The sequence below is a fragment of the Mytilus californianus genome, unplaced genomic scaffold (assembly GCF_021869535.1).
Source record: "Mytilus californianus isolate M0D057914Y unplaced genomic scaffold, xbMytCali1.0.p SCAF_2, whole genome shotgun sequence".
Lineage (NCBI taxonomy): Eukaryota > Metazoa > Mollusca > Bivalvia > Mytilida > Mytilidae > Mytilus > Mytilus californianus.
The window spans coordinates 118,013,329-118,036,620 of NW_026262668.1; the positions used below are offsets into that span (position 1 = coordinate 118,013,329).

General features: G+C 31.2%; 1 protein-coding gene across 2 annotated transcripts in view; it reads left to right on the forward strand.

Moving 5' to 3' along the window:
* Nucleotides 1-339: 339 nt before the first annotated feature.
* The window catches only part of LOC127728657 (ubiquitin-associated domain-containing protein 1-like), a 28,306-nt gene continuing 5,353 nt past the window's right edge, over nucleotides 340-23,292 (forward strand). The window contains exons 1-6 of one of the 2 annotated variants that reach the window (XM_052236259.1): nucleotides 340-672; nucleotides 5,799-5,866; nucleotides 15,186-15,290; nucleotides 15,714-15,816; nucleotides 16,438-16,543; nucleotides 18,002-18,080. In XM_052236259.1, coding sequence (XP_052092219.1) covers nucleotides 417-672; nucleotides 5,799-5,866; nucleotides 15,186-15,290; nucleotides 15,714-15,816; nucleotides 16,438-16,543; nucleotides 18,002-18,080 — 717 coding nt within the window. In that variant the 5' untranslated portion in view covers nucleotides 340-416. The remainder of the gene's footprint in view (nucleotides 673-5,798; nucleotides 5,867-15,185; nucleotides 15,291-15,713; nucleotides 15,817-16,437; nucleotides 16,544-18,001; nucleotides 18,081-23,292) is intronic. The other variant, XM_052236260.1, reaches the window with a different exon arrangement.

The following is a 23,292-nucleotide window of genomic DNA, read 5'->3' on the forward strand; positions in this document are numbered from 1 at the left end:
TGATATCAAAAAATCATTTTTTGATATCAGGAATTCAATTTTTGGATATCAAGAAATATTTTTTGATATCAGAAAATAAGGAATAAATAGTAAAACGGCGCCTCATACAAATCTTCATTGGTGATTTCAGTTCAATTGCAATTATTCTGTTGTTTCCAGATGGAATTTCATTGATGGATGGAGTTAAGAATCTTTTCCAAGCTATTGCAACACCACCTTTCCCTCTTGGTCGATTAAAATTTGAGATTTCCTCGTTTGTATCGCTGCATCTTATGAACATGTAAAACAGTTCAGAGGTAACGCGGATGAGAAACAGTTCTTATCCAGTATTGATTTCTAACTACTTTCGTTGAACTATTTCCGCTATAAACAAAAATATTTATTTTACACTACATGAGTATATGATACTTTAAATCATGTATGTCTCAGATTCTAATATCTTCCCTTCAAAGGGAATGCGAATAAGGATTTGTCATATGGATGGACGTAACTATGTGATCGACCTGAACTCGAATATAAAGATAGACGAACTAAAAATAATGTCCCTAAGTCATTTTAATGACCCAGCAGAAAGCATTAAAACTTCGTTGTACCACAAGGTTTTACTCGTAAGAACTGGTCAGGTGTTATCTGAAGAGAAAACCATATCAGAAGAAGGAGTCAAAGAATATGGTAAATTGTATTATAAATATCAGTCACCTCTGCCAAGTGTCCAAATTATTTGGCTTTCCAGAGTTAAGTCCTGTACCTCTCATTATGTCCTCTTTGGCCATATACACAGTATGGTATCCGGTCCGTTCGTGCCCAATACACGTTCGCACCTCACAAGTTTGCCCCCAAGGTCCGTTCGCTCCCAATTTTTATTCAAATACAAGTTGAATTATGAGTTATTTTTTATATGTATATACCAAAAAAAAATACATTTTCCTGAATAAAAATTGGGGAATTATTATATGAATGTTTTTTTTTGTTTTTTGTTTTCATCAATGTGATGATTAATTATTAAATGTTATTTATGTACAAATGTATGATTACTGCTAATTGGTATTTATACACAGCTAAATTTGGTATTATTGTTGTGTGTTTGAAAATCATGATTGTTGTTTTAACTTGCTTTGATGTAAATACTGCATGTATTTAGCTTGGTGTGCGTAAAACATTGAAAATTTTAAAAGAAAAACACGAAAGATAATTGATTTTAACAGCTTGGCCCCTTTGATCTCACTTTATTTTGAAACAATGAAAAAAAATGTGTATCACAATACTAACCAAAACATAATTTAAGATTTATTCAGCACAAAAAAAAACAAACAAAAAAAGTGAGAATCTCACTTTATTTTGAAACAATGAAAACATAAATTTATAGCAATACACTAATCAAAAGATAATTAAGATTTATTCAACACAAAAAACAAATGTTGTCAGAATCTCACTTTATTTAGAAACAATGAATTTTTTTTCATAGCAATACACTAACCAAAACATGATTAAGATTTATTCAACACAAAAAAATGTTGTCAGAATCTCACTTTATTTTGAAACAATGATTATGAAAACAAAATATTTATAGCAATACACTTACATGTACCAAAACTCGATTACAAAATCATGAAACACGAAACCAATAGGTAGGGTGCGAACAGACTTTGGTGGGGAATGTGTAGGGTGCGAAAGTGAAAGGGGCGAACGTGAATGGGCGCGAACGTGTTTTTGGGCAAACGGACCTGGATTCCATATACACAGCATACATGTACATGTTCAGCCTTGGTTGTCTCCATCCATGTTGTAGTCATTTCTGTTTGTATCAACATTAATGAATAAAGAATTTCATAGTTACTTCATGTATTTCTATGAAAAGATAGTTTTTGATTTATGTCAATGATGTTCAAACTAGCATTGACTCAGATTTTAAAGTTTTGATATATGCAGATGATACTGCAATGTTATTTACCCATATAGACCCTGGGGTCATCTCTCATAAATTATCCAGAATGTTGAAGTCATGCCATGAGTGGTTAACTGACGTTAAATTGTCCTTACATTTGGGGAAAACGGAGAGTATTACTTTTCATTTTTTTTGGTCCTGGTCGAAAACTTCGGTCTCTAATACTGGGAGATTTTGCTATGTCTTGTAATGGTATTAATATTGAATCCAAAAATTTTGTAAAATATTTGGGAATTATAATCTTGATAATTGATCAGTTTCTGGTTCATGATTTTATTGTCAATTCTATAGTGAAAAAAGTTAATCAAAGGCTTAATTTTTTATATAGAAACAAAGAGTGTCTAAAATTTCAATCTAGGAAAACATTGTGCTCTTCTCTGATTCAATGTAATTTTGATTATGCATGTGCATGCTGGTATGAAGGTTTATCAAAACAAATGAAGAATAAACTTCAAGTGGCACAAAATAAGATTGTGAGATTTGTTCTACAATTACATCCGAGAAAAAGTGTGACATACATGTATATTGAATTTGAAAAACTAGGCTTTTTGAATATTAATAATAGAGTCAAACAACTGAGACTCTATCATGTCTTCAATATTTTTAACAATATATGCCCAAATTATTTGCACACTAATTTTGATAGAAATGAAACATCTTTTAACACAAGATCAGTGTCTTCCCTAGAAAATTTTTCATGCATGGTGGGTCCATGGTGAATTTGCAACGTGGCGCGCGACGCTTTTTTTCAGAATTAGTTACATTACACAATTTATATGTTTAAAGCCATATACCAATCTAATTGTTTTATTATAGGTACAGCAATTCATATAAGTCATGGAATTTTAAAGTATTTATCACAGATGAGAGTAATTAATGAAAGACCATATAAACAATAATAACAATAATCCAGTCTGCAATAGTTATTTACAAATTAATGTCATATACACATTATTTTGTTGATATCTTCCTCTGTTTCAACTTTCCAAAGGTCACCACATATTTTTCAAAATCAAAAGCTTCTTCCTTTGGTCCTTCAATTGATATATGCATTAAGCAGTTGAGCACTTTTTGGCATAGTCTGTTTCCCAAAGGTGATTTTCATCAATCTGACTACAATTTGATGAAGGAGTAGACTTCTCTAACCAACTTGTCAAAAAAGTTGGGCCAGTAAGGCGACGTTTCTTTGATGGTTGTTAAACTGATGATTGTTCTTCGAATTTTGCTGATAGATTGGTTTCAGCATCAACAACAAGTTGTTAAATAAAACTTTGAATGTCATCATTGTTTCACAGAGATTTTACAGGAATCAATAAAAAAAAAGTTTATTTGCGTTAATTACAGAAGTCGTCAATGAAGAATACCTGACATACGGACACACGGATGACATATTTGGCAATTACCTGTTTGGAAGCTAAGCTGACATTTTATTTCATGACAATTAACTAATTTTTTTTAAATACATCCCTGTCCGATTTATTTATAACGCCTTTTTGTAAAAATCCTATCTTGCCGAAGTGAAAGAATTTTAGCCCCACTTGTGAAAAAAACGGCAAATGAATCCGCTACACGTGAAGCTTGTGACCCATTGAAATAAAAATAGAACAACACAAGTTTATTAAAAACAATATTTCCGTAAATAACTACGTATATTTTGAAAGTTTTTCTATCAAATCTTTTAAATATTTCATAAGACACGTCTTTTTCCCGGCCCGGTGGCGGTGATGTGTATTCTTTGATAAAATCAATCAACCGCGACTAATCTAAAAATAACTGATTGTTGTGACCAATCAAAAAATAATTCATCGATGTAAATATAGCTGATGAAGTAACTGCGAAACTTTATTAAAAAAAAATGTTTTGTCCATTCTCAGTGAAATTACGTTAGTTTTATTTTATAATACCAGAGACTATACCAAATTTTAAATTTCTACTTTTTAAATATCACAGTAAAATAACGATGTCAAACACCCGGCCGTTTTTAAGGTGAAATTTACACAGGAAAAGGTTAAACTTTTTATTTAGCACAGAAAGATATGCATTGGAGATAAATCTGACTATTTATTTATCAGCTGACTGGTAACTTCTATTATGTAACCCAAGTCTCGATGTATAAGTTACTATAACCATCTAATCAAGAAGGTTGTAAAATCCCGGCACGCGCGACGTGATGCATCCAATTATCAGTCGGATGAGTTTAAAACACCTGTGGAGTGTTGTCACTTGTTACTTCACTTTCAAAATATCGATAATAAATATTTTACAGTTATAATTTTCACACATAGCGGGATGCATTGCGGCAATGATGAAAGCATGGCGGTCGAAATTTATGCGTAGCGGTACCGCAATGCTTGTATAGCCTAGGGAAAACACTGAAGATCTAGTAACATGAATGTTTATATACCTGGAATTAAAGGGTGTGAATCTACCACTTTTAACTACAAATGTATAATGGAATAAAAGATTAAAAAGTTGCTCAAAGAAATATAGCTACATGTATAAAGTACAAGTAAAAAAAATTTTTGATGAATAAATTTAAATCCATCTTTAATAGTGAATTTGTTTTTTTATTAATTTTATTGAGGCTTTGAGCCTTTATCTATGATAATTTTAAATGATTTTTGTTATTTATATGTGTCAAGCTTGGTGTGAACTGGTAGTCTCTTCTTAACAGGACCCCACTGGAAATAAGTTTCATTAACTTTTGTGGGTCATCCCAAGGTATTAGGCTGCAGTGGAAATCTAGTCCATTTAATTATTTATTACCGTCTAGTCAAATATCAAAATAAAAAAAATTTCCATAATTTTATCTTTTAAATTATTATTTTTAGTGATCATAACTTAAATCATTTAACATGTTTAAGTGTCTGTAACTTTAAAATCCTATTCATGTCTAGTGCTATGTTTGTACATGTAGGTCATTTTACTGTACTGTGTCTGTCAATTTCATGCCTTTTATCTTGAATAAATACATATATGAATACAAGTAGCCTTATTGGTGAGAATTATGTCTATGCATAGCATTTGAAGAATATCACAGAGAGTACTTTAGCTTGCTTTCAATAACTGAGCACACTTTGTTGCTTCCTTATTGCCTAGAAATAATGTTTTACTATTTTGAATCATATACTGAACAAAAATATTTTTATGACATAAAATTCCATTGCTATTACATTAGTATTACTAGCACAAATTGTTCTCTTCAAATGAAGCTTTTAAAAAATACAACTGCAAGCATTTTAATTTTTGATTGATGTAAACAGCTTTAACTCACTGGGCAAAGTCTATGAAAGTGACACTGCATATGAATTTATGAAAATTAGATGATGTGGTATGATTGCCAATGAGACAACTCTCCATCAGAGACCAAATGACATACAAGTTAACAACTATAGGTCACCGTATGGCCTTCAACAATGAGCACAAACCCATACCACATAGTCAGCTATAAAAGGCCCTGAAATGACAAATGTAAAACAATTCAAACAAGAAAACTAACAAAGAACAAAAAACAAATATGATATACAGCAACAAACGACAGCCATTAAAATACAGGCTTCTGACTTGGGACAGGCACCTACAGAATGTGGTGGGGATTAAACTAATTTGAAGGTGCTAACCCCCGCCTAACCTGGGACAGTGGTGCAACAGCACAAACTAAGAACAAACTATGCAAAACAATAAACTAAAAACAAATATGAGAAACAGCAAAAAAAGACAACCACTCAATTACAGGCTCCTGACTAATGTATGTTCTGTCCATCTTTGAAAATGCAGATTTAAAAATTATTTGAATTCGATTTTTATTTTCAGTGAAGCATGCAGCAGACAATAAATATTTTATAAATTTCAGATGAATTGTTGTTGCTGAAGAAAAGATTGACACCCTCACCGTTAGAGAGTAAAGATGGCCTGGTAAATGTAAGATTGACAAGATAATATTCCTATATATATGTTACAGTGAATTTGTAAAATCCCTGGAATACATGTAATTAGTGATTTTGTAAAATCACTAACAGTTTCAGTGATTTTGTAAAATCCCTGAAATTGTTAGGGATTTAAAAAATCACTAAAAATAGTGCTAGGCATTTTGTAAAATCCCTCATTACAAGTTTAAACTTGATATTAGAAATGTGTTTTTCTTAATATAAAAATAGACCAATGATTTTGAAGTATATATTTTTGATAAACACTACTAGTTAAAACTATTATACAGTGATTATGAATAAAGGGCATATAAACTGATATTAAGACTACAATTTACTTATTTTGCGTAATAAGTTTGGATGACATCTACTGTTACATAATTACCCTTCTTTTCAACAGGCACACCTATTTTGTTCACGTCGATTCTTTCCAGAACATCCACATTTTAAAAAAACCTTGTCCATCACAGATGGAAGACAGTTTAACTGTTTGTCGAAAAGATATGAAATTGTCAATAGATACAGCTGACGGACTCAAAAACAGGGAATCAGTGGGTTCAAACTGGTTTCTAGTATATGACCCTAACACAATGCCATGTTTGCTAGCAAGACGATAACCTTTCTCTAACTTTCTTTGGACCATTGCCATAATTTTTCTTGGATCACCCTTTCAACAATCAACAACTGGAATAGGAATAACAACATTGAATGATTGCATGTCTATCAAATCAACCTGTCCTCAGGAATGGAACTGTTATCTTATTATAGGCTTAAAGACAATGCCTTTACTAGCAGTTCTACGTTTTTATGCCTGTATATATTAATTTCTCCCTACCAAATGTTATAAAACTTATACACAATGCTTATTACCACAATACACAGATCAAGTTCGAAATAGGGTGGCATCACTTTTACCGTTCATGAGTTATACCCCTTTATATACATAAAAATTGCTGAATTTTTCGTTTCCGTTATCTAATTTTAGTTTGCCTCAACCAAATATTATAAAACTTATACACAATGCTTATTACCAAAAAAAACAGATGAAGTTCAAAATTGGGTGGCGTCACTTTTACTGTTCATGAGTTATGCCCCTTTATAAACATAAAAATTGCTGAATTTTTCGTTTCTGTTCTTTAACTTTATTTTGCCTCAACCAAATGTTATAAAAGTTATACAGAATGCTTATTACCACAAAAAACAGATGAAGTTCGAAATTGGGTGGCATCACTTTTACCGTTCATGAGTTATGCCCCTTTATAAACATAAAAATTGCTGAATTTTTTGTTTCCATTCTCTAACTTTAGTTTGCCCCAAATATTTATAAGACTTATACACAATGCTTATTACCACAAAACACAGATCAAGTTTGAAATTGGGTGGCGTCACTTTTAGCATTCTTCAAACGGTCTTAATAAGGTGAATCCTGCATCTGTATGTGGAAGTTGACTCATGCATATTTACAAGCGGGGGCATCTATGGCCCATAGACACATTCTTCATTTATTTTTAGTTGGCATTCCTTGCAAAGTTCCTTGTAAAGTTCTAAAGATTTTTATGAAACATTTGCATACTTTCTATTAGCCTCCTTTACCATTTCGTTCCTACCACCATGACCTATTGATATGTGAATTTTCTGCACTATGTTGTACATGTCTTCAAGACATACATAATATTTGATACCTTCATCTGATGAATACCGTTTTTTACGATTTTTTACACATCTCCACATTAAGGAACTTCATACCTACATTGAAAAATATTTACGTTTAATTTTATTTAGATCTAAATAGTGGAGAGAGAAATTAGAAACTTATTCAAAGTTTTATCACTTTGTGATAGAAAACATGTATCTGAGAAATGACCAAAGTAAGTGAAGCATATCAAAATGGTCATGGTGGCCTATTTTTGCTTGGTTAGATACCTTTTCATAGAAATGGCAAATGCAATTAATACAACACTGAATTGCTTTTTATATATCAATTTTTATGTCACAATAAGATGCTCTCGTCCTGATATGCATGTAATATTTGCCACTGAATCACATAGCCTAAACCAATCAATTTCTAGTCCTGTTTTGACGGCAATCAATCCAATGTACTGTCTTTATATTTGAATATAAAATTTGATATAATTGGTTTGAAGGGATATAGTTACGATACTGTTGTCAAGATTGCATATTTTGGTATTAATATTGATTCACTCATAGGGTCTTTGCATCGGAAATAAACACATTTATTCTAAAACCAGTTGTTGGCATGATACGGGTTATGTTCTTCTCATATATTTTATGATGGTATGATACTAAACCCCTAACGGGAGGGTTTATACTTGATTTTCATATGATGAAGACATAATCTTTCAATCAGTTTAATTGAGGTCTGGAGCTGGCATGTCAGTAACTGCTAGTAGTCCTTTGTTAAATTATGTATCATTGTCATTTTGCTTAAGTTTCATTTGTTACCTATTCTGACATCAGACTCGGACTTCTTTTAAACTGAGTTTTACTGTGCGTATTGCTGTGTGTTTCTTTATTCTACATTGGCTAGAGGTATAGGGGGGGGGGGGGGGGGGGTTGAGATCTCATAAAACATGTTTAACCCCGCCATATTTTTGCACCTGTCCCAAGTCAGGAGCCTCTGGCCATTGTTAGTCTTGTATGTTTTTTAATTTTAGTTCATTTATATGTTTTGGAGTTTAGTATGACGTCCATTTGCACTGAACTAGTACACATTTTTATTTAGGGGCCAGCTGAGGACCACCTTCAGGTGCGGGATTTTCTCGCTGCGTTGAAGACCCATTGGTGGCCGGGTTGTTGTCTCTGACATATTCCCCATTTCCATTCTCAATTTTATTTATACTTTTCAGTAATTACAGAACATTGGTTATAGTGTGTCTTTCTATGTTGTGATGTTACACTATTGTTTCAGGTAGGGTGAAGGTTGGTGCCTAGTAAAACGTTTAAACAGGCTGCATTTGTTTGCACCTGTCCTAAGTCAGGAACCTGATGTTCAGTGGTTGTCGTTTGTTGATGTGGTTCATAAGTGTTTCTTGTTTTTTATATAGATTAGACCGTTGGTTTTCCTGTTTGAATTGTTTTACACTAGTCATTTTTGGGGTCCTTTATAGCTTGCTGTTTGGTGTCAGCCAAGGCTCCGTGTTGAAGGCCGTACTTTGACCTATAATGGTTTACTTTTACAAATTGTGACTTGGATGGAAAGTTGTCTCATTGGCACTCATGCCACACCTTCTTATATCTATTGACTTACTTTCGAACAAGGTAATAATAAGAGCTTGTTTTATCTTCTTTATGTGGCTCTTTGCCAATAAGTTCCAAAATTTATTCATATTTTTCCCAGTTCCATATGTTACATTTTAATTTTCCCTCAATTTTTGAGTGTATGTTTGCTCTTGATTTAAATACATCTGTGTCTGAGCCATTTTTCTACAGTATGTCAGTTGTTTAGTGAAACTGCTCACTTAGTATTAATATAAAAGGCTAAATTAACCTCAAAATTGTTGAGTGCAACTGTTGTAGGCTTTTTTTGAAAGAATTTTTTTATCAAAAAGAATTAATTTATTTTTAAAAATTTCCTGAATTTAATCAGGGAATCTGTAAAAAAGATCTTAACTATTTCAGTACTTTTGTAAAATCCCTAGTCAAAATCAGGGATTTTATAAAATCATTAATCAGTTCAGTGCACGTGATTATACAAAATCCCTGATTTTACAAATTCACTGGAACATATACTCTTACAATACACATACATTGTATATACATTGTACTAACACATTTGTACACTATGATCATTGATCACACCAGCAAGAAACACCGTGAGCATGAGCTATATATATAAGGCCTCGAATGATGCATGTCTTTCCGAACTTGCAAGACTGCCATTGAAAAATAGGATAATGTTATCTAGTATTAAATTCTGGGATCATTTAATCAATTCAGAAGGAAGTTTAGTTCACCAAATATATAATGCTACAAAAAAAAGCAACCCATGGGTTAAAAGGTTAAATATTATTATTAAAAATTTAGGTTTATCATATTTGGCCCGAGAACACAGTTATTTCGTAGTGCATTTCTTTTAGACAATAAATTCAAATTAAAAAAATCGCACCTGCTCTATCTCAAAAAGATTTTTACAGTGTAGTGTACTACTATTGACACAAATAATATCAAAATTATAGAAACTTCTACCAGCTCTAACTCAAAATATTGACAATTCTGTGTTAAGGTGGGCTAAAATTCAGTTTGACAGCTTCAGACATTCTAATTTTTGACCTTTTTTAACTGGACCAAATCACTACTTAACATAAAGATTCAGCACCCAAATTTTTTTAACATGTAATTTCATCCCCTTACTTAATATTTCATGCATAAAATATCAAGAAATAAATTGGGAAAGTGTATCAAAAAAAAATGCAAGTTATACACTGTTCACACTAGGGACTATATTTGTAGACAACGAAAACCAAAGGACGATAACTGTGTCCTTGGACCTAATAGGATAGAAAGACTTGACCAATTTTAATAAAACTTTGCATGACCTAACCTTAGGAATTTATAAGATAGTTGGCCAAGTTTCATGGCCATAGAATCTATATTATAGAAACTAGGGCCATTTTAATATTGAAATTTGGATGTTTATTTTTGACGTTTAAATCAAATATTTTCAACTGTCAAGATTTTGGCCTAAAAAATTGAAATATTGCAAAAATTTGCTTTTTAAATACTCTTGAATATAATATGTAATAAGTATTAAAAGCAACGGAACACTTAGTTGATTTATCAGATCTATTACAGCTATTCAAATGTCAAATTTATATGAGCCTGTGCCTGAAAATAGAGATTTTCGAATTAAGGGAAGCCTTACATAAACATGCATTTTTTTCAACCAAGTTGAAGTTTTTGAAGTTTTTTTAACCATACATTATTCTTCCATATATATTAAATGTACTTTAAATGTAAAGAAAAGTTACAAAAAGCATACCACATGAGTATAAAATGGTCTTAGGCCATGTAAGACTGAGAATTATTTAGAGTTGATTTAGGCCGTAGCCCATATTTACATATTAAAATGCAGACAGAGGCTATAAGAAATGGAAATTTGTTACTTTTTGCTCATTTCTATGCTGAGATGTCATGATACAAGAAGTCTAATTGCAAAAGGACTCTTGAATTCAACTTTTTTTGCAGACAGTATGGTCTGATGACCAGTTTTTCACTTTTCAATGGAAAACTTGCATGTAGTTTTAGTCTCAATTGGCATATATTTGAACCACTTACTATCCTAAAGAAGAAAATTATGGTAGCATATGAAATGAATAGGGTGTACTGATCATTGTAAAGTGTTTTTTTTACAGATTTAATGAAATATTTGTGATGGACTACAGATTTTATGTACAAATCTCTTCACATTTCACATACATCAAACAGGCCGTTTAACCAGGGACATAAATACAAATATTCTGCACATTTTTTCTGTGATAATCTACTTTTCTTTAGATTCAGAGTTCACAAATGGTTAATTAAATTTGATTTAAGCATAGAAACACAAATATCAGGAACATAAAAAGCTGTCAGATAGAAAGTCAGCATGGCTCTTAGGCATAAAATGAAAACTGCTTTAAAATGCTTATTTGAGCCGTATAATGGCAAAATGGGACATTTTAACAGAATTTCTGTCAAACAAAGATGTAAATCCTTTACTTTTATTGAGTTTGACAAATTGAAACCAGCAAACCATTCAGGAAAGTTGCCAAAGTACAGAATCTACATTTACGGAATTCATCTCTTAGGCCCGAGAACACAGTTATTTCGTAGTGCATTTCTTTTAGACAATAAATTCAAATTAAAAAAATCGCACCTGCTCTATCTCAAAAAGATTTTTACAGTGTAGTGTACTACTATTGATACAAATAATATCAAAATTATAGAAACTTCTACCAGCTCTAACTCAAAATATTGACAATTCTGTGTTAAGGGGGCTAAAATTCAGTTTGACAGCTTCAGACATTCTAATTTTTGACCTTTTTTAACTGGACCAAATCACTACTTAACATAAAGATTCAGCACCCAAATTTTTTTAACATGTAATTTCATCCCCTTACTTAATATTTCATGCATAAAATATCAAGAAATAAATTGGGAAAGTGTATCAAAAAAAAATGCAAGTTATACACTGTTCACACTAGGGACTATATTTGTAGACAACGAAAACCAAAGGACGATAACTGTGTCCTTGGACCTAATAGGATAGAAAGACTTGACCAATTTTAATAAAACTTTGCATGACCTAACCTTAGGAATTTATAAGATAGTTGGCCAAGTTTCATGGCCATAGAATCTATATTATAGAAACTAGGGCCATTTTAATATTGAAATTTGGATGTTTATTTTTGACGTTTAAATCAAATATTTTCAACTGTCAAGATTTTGGCCTAAAAAATTGAAATATTGCAAAAATTTGCTTTTTAAATACTCTTGAATATAATATGTAATAAGTATTAAAAGCAACGGAACACTTAGTTGATTTATCAGATCTATTACAGCTATTCAAATGTCAAATTTATATGAGCCTGTGCCTGAAAATAGAGATTTTCGAATTAAGGGAAGCCTTACATAAACATGCATTTTTTTCAACCAAGTTGAAGTTTTTGAAGTTTTTTTAACCATACATTATTCTTCCATATATATTAAATGTACTTTAAATGTAAAGAAAAGTTACAAAAAGCATACCACATGAGTATAAAATGGTCTTAGGCCATGTAAGACTGAGAATTATTTAGAGTTGATTTAGGCCGTAGCCCATATTTACATATTAAAATGCAGACAGAGGCTATAAGAAATGGAAATTTGTTACTTTTTGCTCATTTCTATGCTGAGATGTCATGATACAAGAAGTCTAATTGCAAAAGGACTCTTGAATTCAACTTTTTTTGCAGACAGTATGGTCTGATGACCAGTTTTTCACTTTTCAATGGAAAACTTGCATGTAGTTTTAGTCTCAATTGGCATATATTTGAACCACTTACTATCCTAAAGAAGAAAATTATGGTAGCATATGAAATGAATAGGGTGTACTGATCATTGTAAAGTGTTTTTTTTACAGATTTAATGAAATATTTGTGATGGACTACAGATTTTATGTACAAATCTCTTCACATTTCACATACATCAAACAGGCCGTTTAACCAGGGACATAAATACAAATATTCTGCACATTTTTTCTGTGATAATCTACTTTTCTTTAGATTCAGAGTTCACAAATGGTTAATTAAATTTGATTTAAGCATAGAAACACAAATATCAGGAACATAAAAAGCTGTCAGATAGAAAGTCAGCATGGCTCTTAGGCATAAAATGAAAACTGCTTTAAAATGCTTATTTGAGCCGTATAATGGCAAAATGGGACATTTTAACAGAATTTCTGTCAAACAAAGATGTAAATCCTTTACTTTTATTGAGTTTGACAAATTGAAACCAGCAAACCATTCAGGAAAGTTGCCAAAGTACAGAATCTACATTTACGGAATTCATCTCTTAGGCCCGAGAACACAGTTATTTCGTAGTGCATTTCTTTTAGACAATAAATTCAAATTAAAAAAATCGCACCTGCTCTATCTCAAAAAGATTTTTACAGTGTAGTGTACTACTATTGATACAAATAATATCAAAATTATAGAAACTTCTACCAGCTCTAACTCAAAATATTGACAATTCTGTGTTAAGGGGGCTAAAATTCAGTTTGACAGCTTCAGACATTCTAATTTTTGACCTTTTTTAACTGGACCAAATCACTACTTAACATAAAGATTCAGCACCCAAATTTTTTTAACATGTAATTTCATCCCCTTACTTAATATTTCATGCATAAAATATCAAGAAATAAATTGGGAAAGTGTATCAAAAAAAAATGCAAGTTATACACTGTTCACACTAGGGACTATATTTGTAGACAACAAAAACCAAAGGACGATAACTGTGTCCATGGACCATTTGTCAAACTTTAACCTTACTATTAAACCCCTTTTTGGTTTTATAAAACAAAGACTAATTGATCAGGGTTTTCAGGAACAACATGCAAATATTTCAGCATCCCCAAAATTTTACATTTTTCCAGAGTGTTTACAAAATGAGTGAACGGGCAGGTTATGTTGATGCTTTAAGAAATAGATCAGATCGATCATCATTGTGTAAATTAAGAGTTAGTGCTCATAACCTTGCCATTGAAAGAGGAAGATATTTAAAAGTGCCCACAGATCAAAGAATTTGTGAAATCTGTAAAAGTGGCGAAATTGAAAATGAACAGCACATGCTGCTACACTGCAGAGGTTACTCCAGTATTAGAGAGACTTTTGTATTAAAAATGTTCAAAATTACAGGAAAAAATATAACCACATTGTGCGATAAAAATGAAATAAATCTTATATTTAATTATAAATCTTCTACGGCACTAAAACTATCTTCCTCTTTCGTAACAAATTGTTTAAATGCAAGAAGTAATCTATTGCAATAGATTTTCATAATACCTTTAATTTTTTATTCACAAATATATAATTGTTTGTATTTTACTACCATGTAAATTGTTTATCCATTCGGTCATTACCATTTATTGTAAATGCGTTTGTGCCAATAAAATATGGTCTATTGTCTATAAATTCAAGTATGAAAGCCGATGAAAACCAAGCATTCTGTGCATGAATATTTTATATTATGCTTCATCCTAGAAAACTATTGGTATTAAGATTAGTGGTAAATGTTGCATCTCCCAATAAAAAAACAGAGGAACTGGAGGTCCTAAATTTTTACTATATATTATACACATGTATGTCGTTATATGGTACAGATTTTAGTCTGAAATTCTAGGGTCATTTTTAGTATACAATGTCAAAGTGTAAGGTCACAGCAATAATCAATAGACTGAAATTCAGGTAAAATTAATTTTGGTTTTTTGAATTTTTGAGCACAATTTGTTATGAGACTTTACTGTATTCATATCCCTCTATAGTCTACTTTCCATTCAAAAAAATACTACATAAAAACAGAAACTGACACAAAGAAAATGATTCTTCTAGACACGATAAACAAAATAACACTGGTGACTGCAATTCTGTTAATTCACCCATGGTGCTTCTGTAATAGTATTTTTTTACTTACACAAATAAATATTCAGTTGTTCATTCAAATTTGTCTTTGTTGAATTATATATCTGCAAAATGTATTACCTGAATAATTAAGCAATATAACATATGTTTAAAGACTACAAATTCATGTGAACATGTGTATATCATTTATCTGAAAAGAAAGATGAGAGCAGGAAAGGACCAACAGCTGAAGAAATTAAAGAAATAACAGGAGAACTGTCGGCTACTAAACGAGGACCTCAGCCTGAAGTCTCAAATGATGATGTATGTTTATCACTTATGGTTCTTACATTTTCAAATGATTTTTTTATGATCATTTGGTTTTCAATATGTAAAAATTTATTATTTTATGTTTTCTTCAAAATATGAAACACAAAATGTTTCTTTCTATATACTGGATTACATCAATCATTATACATGAACATAGAGTAACTGCAAGTCTGTCTAAAAATTTAAAAAGAAATTCTAACTATTGAATTGTATACAAATATTTTGATAAAGGGCCATACTTAATTACATAAGACATTATTATGTAACAAAAAGTGAATGATAAGGACTTCTTTGCTTCATGTCTGTTATTGAGGAGATAAGCTAAATCTCGGATTATTCCTTACAATTCTTGTAAAGGGAATTTCTGTGGAAAACATTTTTCAGACTTACTATAAGTTTATTTGTATTTTTATATAGTTTCATTCAGAGTTGCAAAAGATTTTGGTAGCTTTGGTGGAGTTATCACAGAAATTACTATGTATGAATCCAGATGTAGCTAAATTATTTAAAGGGGCTGAAGGTATGTCTTTTGTCAGTCATGTTTTTTTAATACTAATACAAGAGGCTTTGCTTTTTTCAGAATACAAGTGAGCCAAAAGAGTTCTCTAGTTGCATTCTTTTTCAGGCTGATCAGCTTGTGAAAAAATTCTGTCTATTGCATGCAAAAGTTTGATGTTATAAAGCATGTACAGTGTTAAGCAAATATTTTGACCATCTCATTCCAATGAATTATTAGGAACACTAGTACATGTTTTAAACAAATTACTTTAAATGTGAACACTTCTATCAATTTAACATTTAATGATTAATTTGTAAATGGATAAAATGTCAGTTTAGGATGTCACACATGCTTTGATTACCATGGTAACACATTAAGAAAAACACAATTTGTAATTGTTTGACAGTAGTTTAAACATATTGTATGTCCAAAACACTGACAAAAGGATAAGACAAAAGTTTTTCAACTTAGAAAATCTTCTCCTTAGACATTAGAGAATGGTCGGTATCTCAAAACATTAAAAAATCAGGGTAAATTTCATTTTCAATTTGATAAATTGTTTGCTTGCATCAATCAAAGTAAAAGTGACAATTTTAATCTGGAATAAATTTACATTTGGATTGATTTTGATATGATTTTCAGGTTTAACAAATGAGACTGAAGTAATGGCTGATAAAGATTTGGTGAAACAACTAACAGACATGGGTTTCTCAGAGTCTAAAGTAACCAAAGCTTTAGAACAAACAAAGTAAGGAACACCCTACAGAAGGGTTAACCCTGAAATTTACCGCAAACCAAGTGACTTCAATATCAATTCTTATCTTCCTTTCTTTATGTGTGACCTGGCATCCAAGTAGGGTTTGCAATCCCATTAATTCAGCAACCTGAAACCACATTTCTACACAAATTGCAGTCTGTTTTCAATAACTATTGACCTTGACCTTAGACATTGTCACCTCAAAATCAATAGGGATCTTGTCTCCTTATATGTGACCATATATCCAAGTAAGGTTGCAATCCCATATGTGATATTTTATTTTGGGATCAAAAGTGGTCTTGTCAGATTATATGTGACCATCCTGTCTCTTTATATGTCTGTCTCAGGTCAGGAGCCTGTAATTCATAAATTGTATGGTATATGGTATAAGTTAGGCCATAAGTTTTCTCTTTTGAATTGTTTCACATTTTTCATGTTGGAGTGGTTTTTTTCGTTTTGAGGGCTGAACTGTGACCTATAATTGCTTATTTCTTAGTCATTAGTTCTCTGATGGATAATTGTCTCATTTGCAATCATACTACATTATTTTTATAGATATTCCCATATTTAGTATTTGATTTAGTATCTGGAAACCAATTTCTTGCACAAATTTGGTCTATTCTTATTAACTATGACATTAATCCTTGAGTAATTGACCTCAAAATCAATAAGTATCTTCCTCTCATTGTATGTGACCATATATCCAAGAAAGATTGCATTCCAAAATGGCATATGTAGTAATTGATTTGGCATCCAGATACCACTTGCTCAAATTTCAGTCTATTTTTAGTAACTAAATATGGTGAACTCAAATTCAGTAGGGATCTTTCTCTGATTATATGTGACCATATATTCAATTAAGGTTGCAATCTAATATAAAGTATCAGATTTATCCAATAACGAAAATGACTGACAGACAGGTAAAACAACCTTGCTATGAAGTATATAAACAAAACTATCATAAGGAAGCAAGGAAACACAGAATTTTACTTGCTAAATAATCATTACCTCAAATTCATCTACACAAATTCAATTGAAATACAAGATACAATTGGAATATATGTTTCTTTCATAGGAAAAAAATGTTAAAAACTTTATGCTGAAATTCCAAATAGAAAGAAAAGGAAATATGGAGATACACCAATGAGACAGCAATTAAATGACACAAAATAACCAAAAGGCAATTAACTCTTCAACAATATACAGGAACAATTTGTCAGGCTCTAAATCAGCCAGATTCTAGAAAAGATTGGAAGTCAATACAGAATTCTCCAATTGACACAAAGTATCGTTTATTTTTAGATGATTTTTTGTTTATTTTAAGATAGGTTAATAGAACTTAAACATATAACTACAATCAATTCTGTGGTTTCAGCAAAAATGTAGCATATTATAATTGTGTCATTGTTTATTTATATTTTTGGTTAAAAGTATTATAGTGTGTTGTAGAAACTCGTTTAATTCAGCAATGGAATGGCTATTACAACATACATTAGACCCTGAACCAGAAAATACACAGGAAGAACAGGTAGAATATCATCAAAGTTATTGTCTTAGTAGAGGGTCTGGAGGGGGGGGGGTCCTTAAATTTTGTATTCTTTAATTTTTTAAGCCATTTTTATAAATTTTGCCAAATTTTTCTCTATTCTTTATATTTTAGCACCCCATTATTCTCTATTCTTTATTTTTTTACCTATTTTTCTCTATTCTTTATTTTTTTACCTATTTTTCCGCATTAGTGATTCATTATTGTCTATTCCATATACCCCATTCATACCCTCATAGTTATTTCTTGTTTAAAATTATTGTATGAAAGGTCCAATCAACATGATGTTTACCTAATTCACTGTGCAACAACTCTTTGAGGGGGGGGACCTGTGATTGTTCACATCTTGGTTCTTTGATCTATGTATGGTTGTCTCACTAGTAATAATATCTAATTTTCTTATTTTTATATAGGTGGCCCATTAGAAAGCAAAATTCCTATCCTGATTTACCATACCTTATTTCCCAGTGGCAGTGTAATTGCCGGCCCTTCCTCCCCAATGGACCCACTATGCAGAACCTATTAGGTTTATTGTTAATTTGTTCACTTACTAAATAAACATGAAATTTAAACACTGGAAATTAAACAAACAACAATTAATCAATGCAATCAACATTGTAGTTTTAGAACTAACCTTATCATGTATATTTCAGTTCCTCAATTGCTATGAGTAATATATCAAATATATGTAATAATAATAATAATAATAATAATGACTTTATTTAAAGAGGGTGACTCAATTAGCATTCACTTATCTACCTTGAGGCCCTCACAAAAAACATACAGAACAAATATTACAGATATTACAATTTTTTAACATATATAACTAAACTTTCATGCTAGATGATTGTCTGAAGAAAAAGAAAAAGAAAATAATACATTATACACAAACATTAAAAAGACATTAGAGTTAGAGAGTTGTTACATATAATTTATAGTTAAAAAATCTACAAATTTTCTTTTAAAAGTACCTAGATTTCATCAAATTTGTATTAGGCCTCACTACAGCTAGATTATTATTTGCAGAAGATCTTAAATTTCTGCTGTGTAGGTTTATAATTGGACAACATAGTTCTATAAGGTAATTAGGTGCTTTCTTATTGAGAATTTTATGAACAAGAATCAATTTATGATCAGAAATCCTAGATTTGAAATTAAACCATTTCAGCTCTTTAAATAAATTTACAGTAGGTGTTAGCATTAGTCGGTCAAGTATAATTCTGGCAGCTCTTTTCTGCATCTTAACAGTTCTTTGAATTCCATCTGCATTACAATTTCCTCATATTGAGCAACAAAAATCAAATATGGGCAGAATACATGCATTATAAAATAATTTTCTACTACTAATATCTAGATTTTTTAAAATTCTGGATAACAGTGCATTACGAGTACTTATGCTTTGACATACATGATCAATTTGAAATTTCCAGTCTTAGTTTTTGTCAATATATATACATAGAAGCTTTTTTGTTTCAACAAAATTTGATGCGTCTAAAGTCATATCATTTATGAATAAAACGAATAGTAGGGGACCTAAAATGGATCCTTGAGGAACCCCATATTTAATAATATCAGAATCTGAAGCTGTATTACCTCAGCACACTTTTTGTGGTCTATTTGAGAGATATGACTTGAACCATTTCACTGAATGATCTGAGACTTTGTATAAATGCAATTTATGGCAGAGAATGAGATGATCGACAAGATCAAATGTTATTTTCAGATCTAGAAAGACTGTTCCTACAACATTGCCGTCATCAATATATTTCGGCCAGTTATCTATCAATTTGGTTAGGGCTGTTTGGCATGAGTGGTTTGATCTAAATCCGGATTGTGCCTCATGTAACAGTTTATATTTTGACAGATAAAGATAAAAATGTTTTGCAACATGTTTTTCAAATACTTTAGATATAGTTGGAAGTATTGATATAGGCCTGTAGTTTTCTGGTATATGTTTATCACCACTTTTAAATATTGGATTCACTTTGGCTATTTTTATGGAATATATGTGGTCTACAGAATCATTGTAAGGTGGACCTGTCCATTTGACATGTTTGACCTGACCTTGTATACATGGTTCATAAATTGATGTTTAGTTTTCTTGAAACTTGTTTAACTGTCATCATATTATTAAGTTATATCCCATAAATTGGCAATTCATTTCAGGGTGTCCACACTTGATGTAATTAGGCACTGCTTATTTGCATGGAAATGGATCTAAGCACTTGTATTCTTACTTGATTGGATACATATTCATATAAACTCAAAGACTATATATATGTTAGTGGCAATTAGTAAAATTAGGCATTAAGCTTAAATCCTAGGCAATAAGCTAACGCCCAGGCATTAAGTTATTGCCTGAAATTTTCAGGCATTAAGCTTATTTCCTGAAATCTGATGACAATTATTCAACCTATTGCCAAACCTCATTTCAGGCAATAACTAAAAAAAATGAACTTTGGGATTTTTGTTTTATCTTCCAAGTATATGTACATTCGGTAAAATATTCTTAATGTAAAGTATTGTTTTAATTATATTTCAAATATTAATATACATTAATTAAAGAGATCTTCAAATTTGAGTATTTTTCAATATTCATAACAGAATTAACTTGTATTTCTTTGTGGTATTACAAAAATTAATATGTTTCAAACAAGTGATTGTATCTAATGAAAGTAGGGGGTATGAACGATTCGATCTGAAAATTATTTGAAGAAAATTTATTCTTCACTGGTCTAGCTGGTTTTGGTCTGGTCAAAGTAGACAAATGTAGATATGAAGTTTTGCTCACATCATCTTGCCATTGATTTTATTGGATATGTAAAAAAAATACTGTTAAACATTTCGTTAAATACATCAGGCCATCTCGTCTTTTTCACTTTTTATTCTGGATTGTTTGCATTTAAGTGACGTGTCTACTGAAGACAATTTTTTTGAATCTTTGCGGTCCCAATTCGAATCAAGGAAAACAAGGAGCACATACCTAATTCAGCACAATGATCTTTTGACAAAGATTAAACTTTTAACTTTTAGAACCCCTTGAAAAGATGGCAACTACAGACTACTACAATTAAAAAAGGTATGGCATTTTTTTACCATTGGAGTCTTTGAAAGGTTGAAAAGTAAAGTAGAGGAGAATGATGATGAAAATTTAAAAATTAATGTTTTTCTAGAGGAACTGTATGGTACGTATGAAAAGGCACATAAACATGGCGACAGAGACCGTATGATATGATTTCAACAACTTAATAATGACTATGTAAATTTTTCCCTTGATACCATGGCTATTCAGATATCTCGCGATTCCATCAAGCTATTTTTTTCACTTGTGAAAATTGCAACATGAAGAAAAGCATTTAGTGAAGGGAGTAGTAGTGAAACCCAGTTTATCCAAGGTTTGTCAAAATATGCATCAGAGGTGACCTTTGATTTAATTGATGTTTTCACAATTTTTAGTGCGCCAAATAAACTGCAAAGTGACAAAGGTCAATAGCTTTGGTAATATCCGAGTTAAAACTAAATTGGCCAGAACTAAAGACTTTATTTTAAGTAGTTGACATTTTAAACCAATAGACCAGTTTCACATAAGCGACTTATCAACGCTGATCTCGAAATCTTATGTGCGTTTGCGTTTAAATCCCGCGATAATTAACGATATCATACGTGACAGGGGGCTACATCAAATTGACTCTGATATTTAGCAACACAATGATAAATCAACCAATTATACACATCTCTCTCTCTCGTGGTGTATGCTGGAGATTATTTAAAAAATTTTACGATATATTAATAATCGTTTATTTTATATATTCAGAATAAATAGTTTGACCGTTTATACAGAGAATAACAAATTTAAAATAAAAAAATGTGGTATGATTGCAAACGAGACAACTATCCACCAGCGCCAAATGAAAGATGAAAGCAACCATATGTCAGCATACAGCCCTAGACAATGAGAGAATCTATACCGAATAGTAAGCTCTAAAAGGTCACGACACAAAACAATTCATACCAGAAAATAAGTCATCCTGTTACTGTAAAGAGTTCATAACAGTTGTGTTTATGAAATTTAAAAGTATAAATCTTGTAATTGCTTTCTTTTGCTTACTGCGCTATGTACATAGCCTGTATGTCAGTTTGATTTTTCGTGAAAAGAGAAATCGGCACTACTAAATAATTGAAATTTCCACTACTGGTAGTATGGAAGTATAAACGAAAATTGATAGAATTTTCCTAATATCCTTTGTCAAAGATGTCGTATATATTGTGATATGTTAAAAATATGAAAAACACAATGATAGCTCACCGAGTTTGTTTTCAAGCTGCAGGCTGTGAAAACATGAAACATTTTGTATGGATTATACTGAGAAAATCTTTAAGTTATCATTATATGAATATTTAAAGATAAAATGAATGATAGAATTTCAAAATAAAATGTGAGAAGATAGCTCTTATAAAATGCTTTCAGAATAACAACAGAAAAAAATGAGTCACTATGCGTTTTATCCTGTTTAGCATACATGGCAATCCCAATATAACATAAAATAGAACATTTTCCTGTTAACTGTAATAGATATTATGTAGTAGACAGAGTCCTGGCTCCGTGTTGAAGACCGTACTTTGACCTATAATTGTTAACTTTTTATACATTGTGACTTGGATTGAGAGTTGTCTCATTGGCACTCATACCACATCTTCTTATTTGTATGTACATTTGTTTCAAATATTTCTGCGTCAGTGATGTTTTAAACGGTCATGATAATGAAGTGTGATATAAGGCAGTTTTAAAAAACGTATCAGAAATACAGGTTTATCTTCAATTTTCAATCATCACACTATAATACAATGCATTCAATTGCATTTATTTTTGGTTCCGTGTTGAAGACCGTAAGGTTTACTTTTACAAATTGTGACTTGGATGGAGAGTTGTCTCATTGGCACTCAAACATTTTTGTACCACATCTTCTTATATCTATTCAATGCCATTTTAATTTCTAAGCTATGTTCACGATCGACCTCGTCTATGCAGAGGTCAGTGCGAGCGGCCAGAGTAATGTTCTACATATTTTCAACTTTATCAGTTTTCATGCCATTAAAAGTAATTGAATATCCTGTATTTAACACGCTTTGACATAAAATAAGATTAAACTGCTGAATGACCCTCCACTAAATTATTAAAATATTCCCAGTGGCA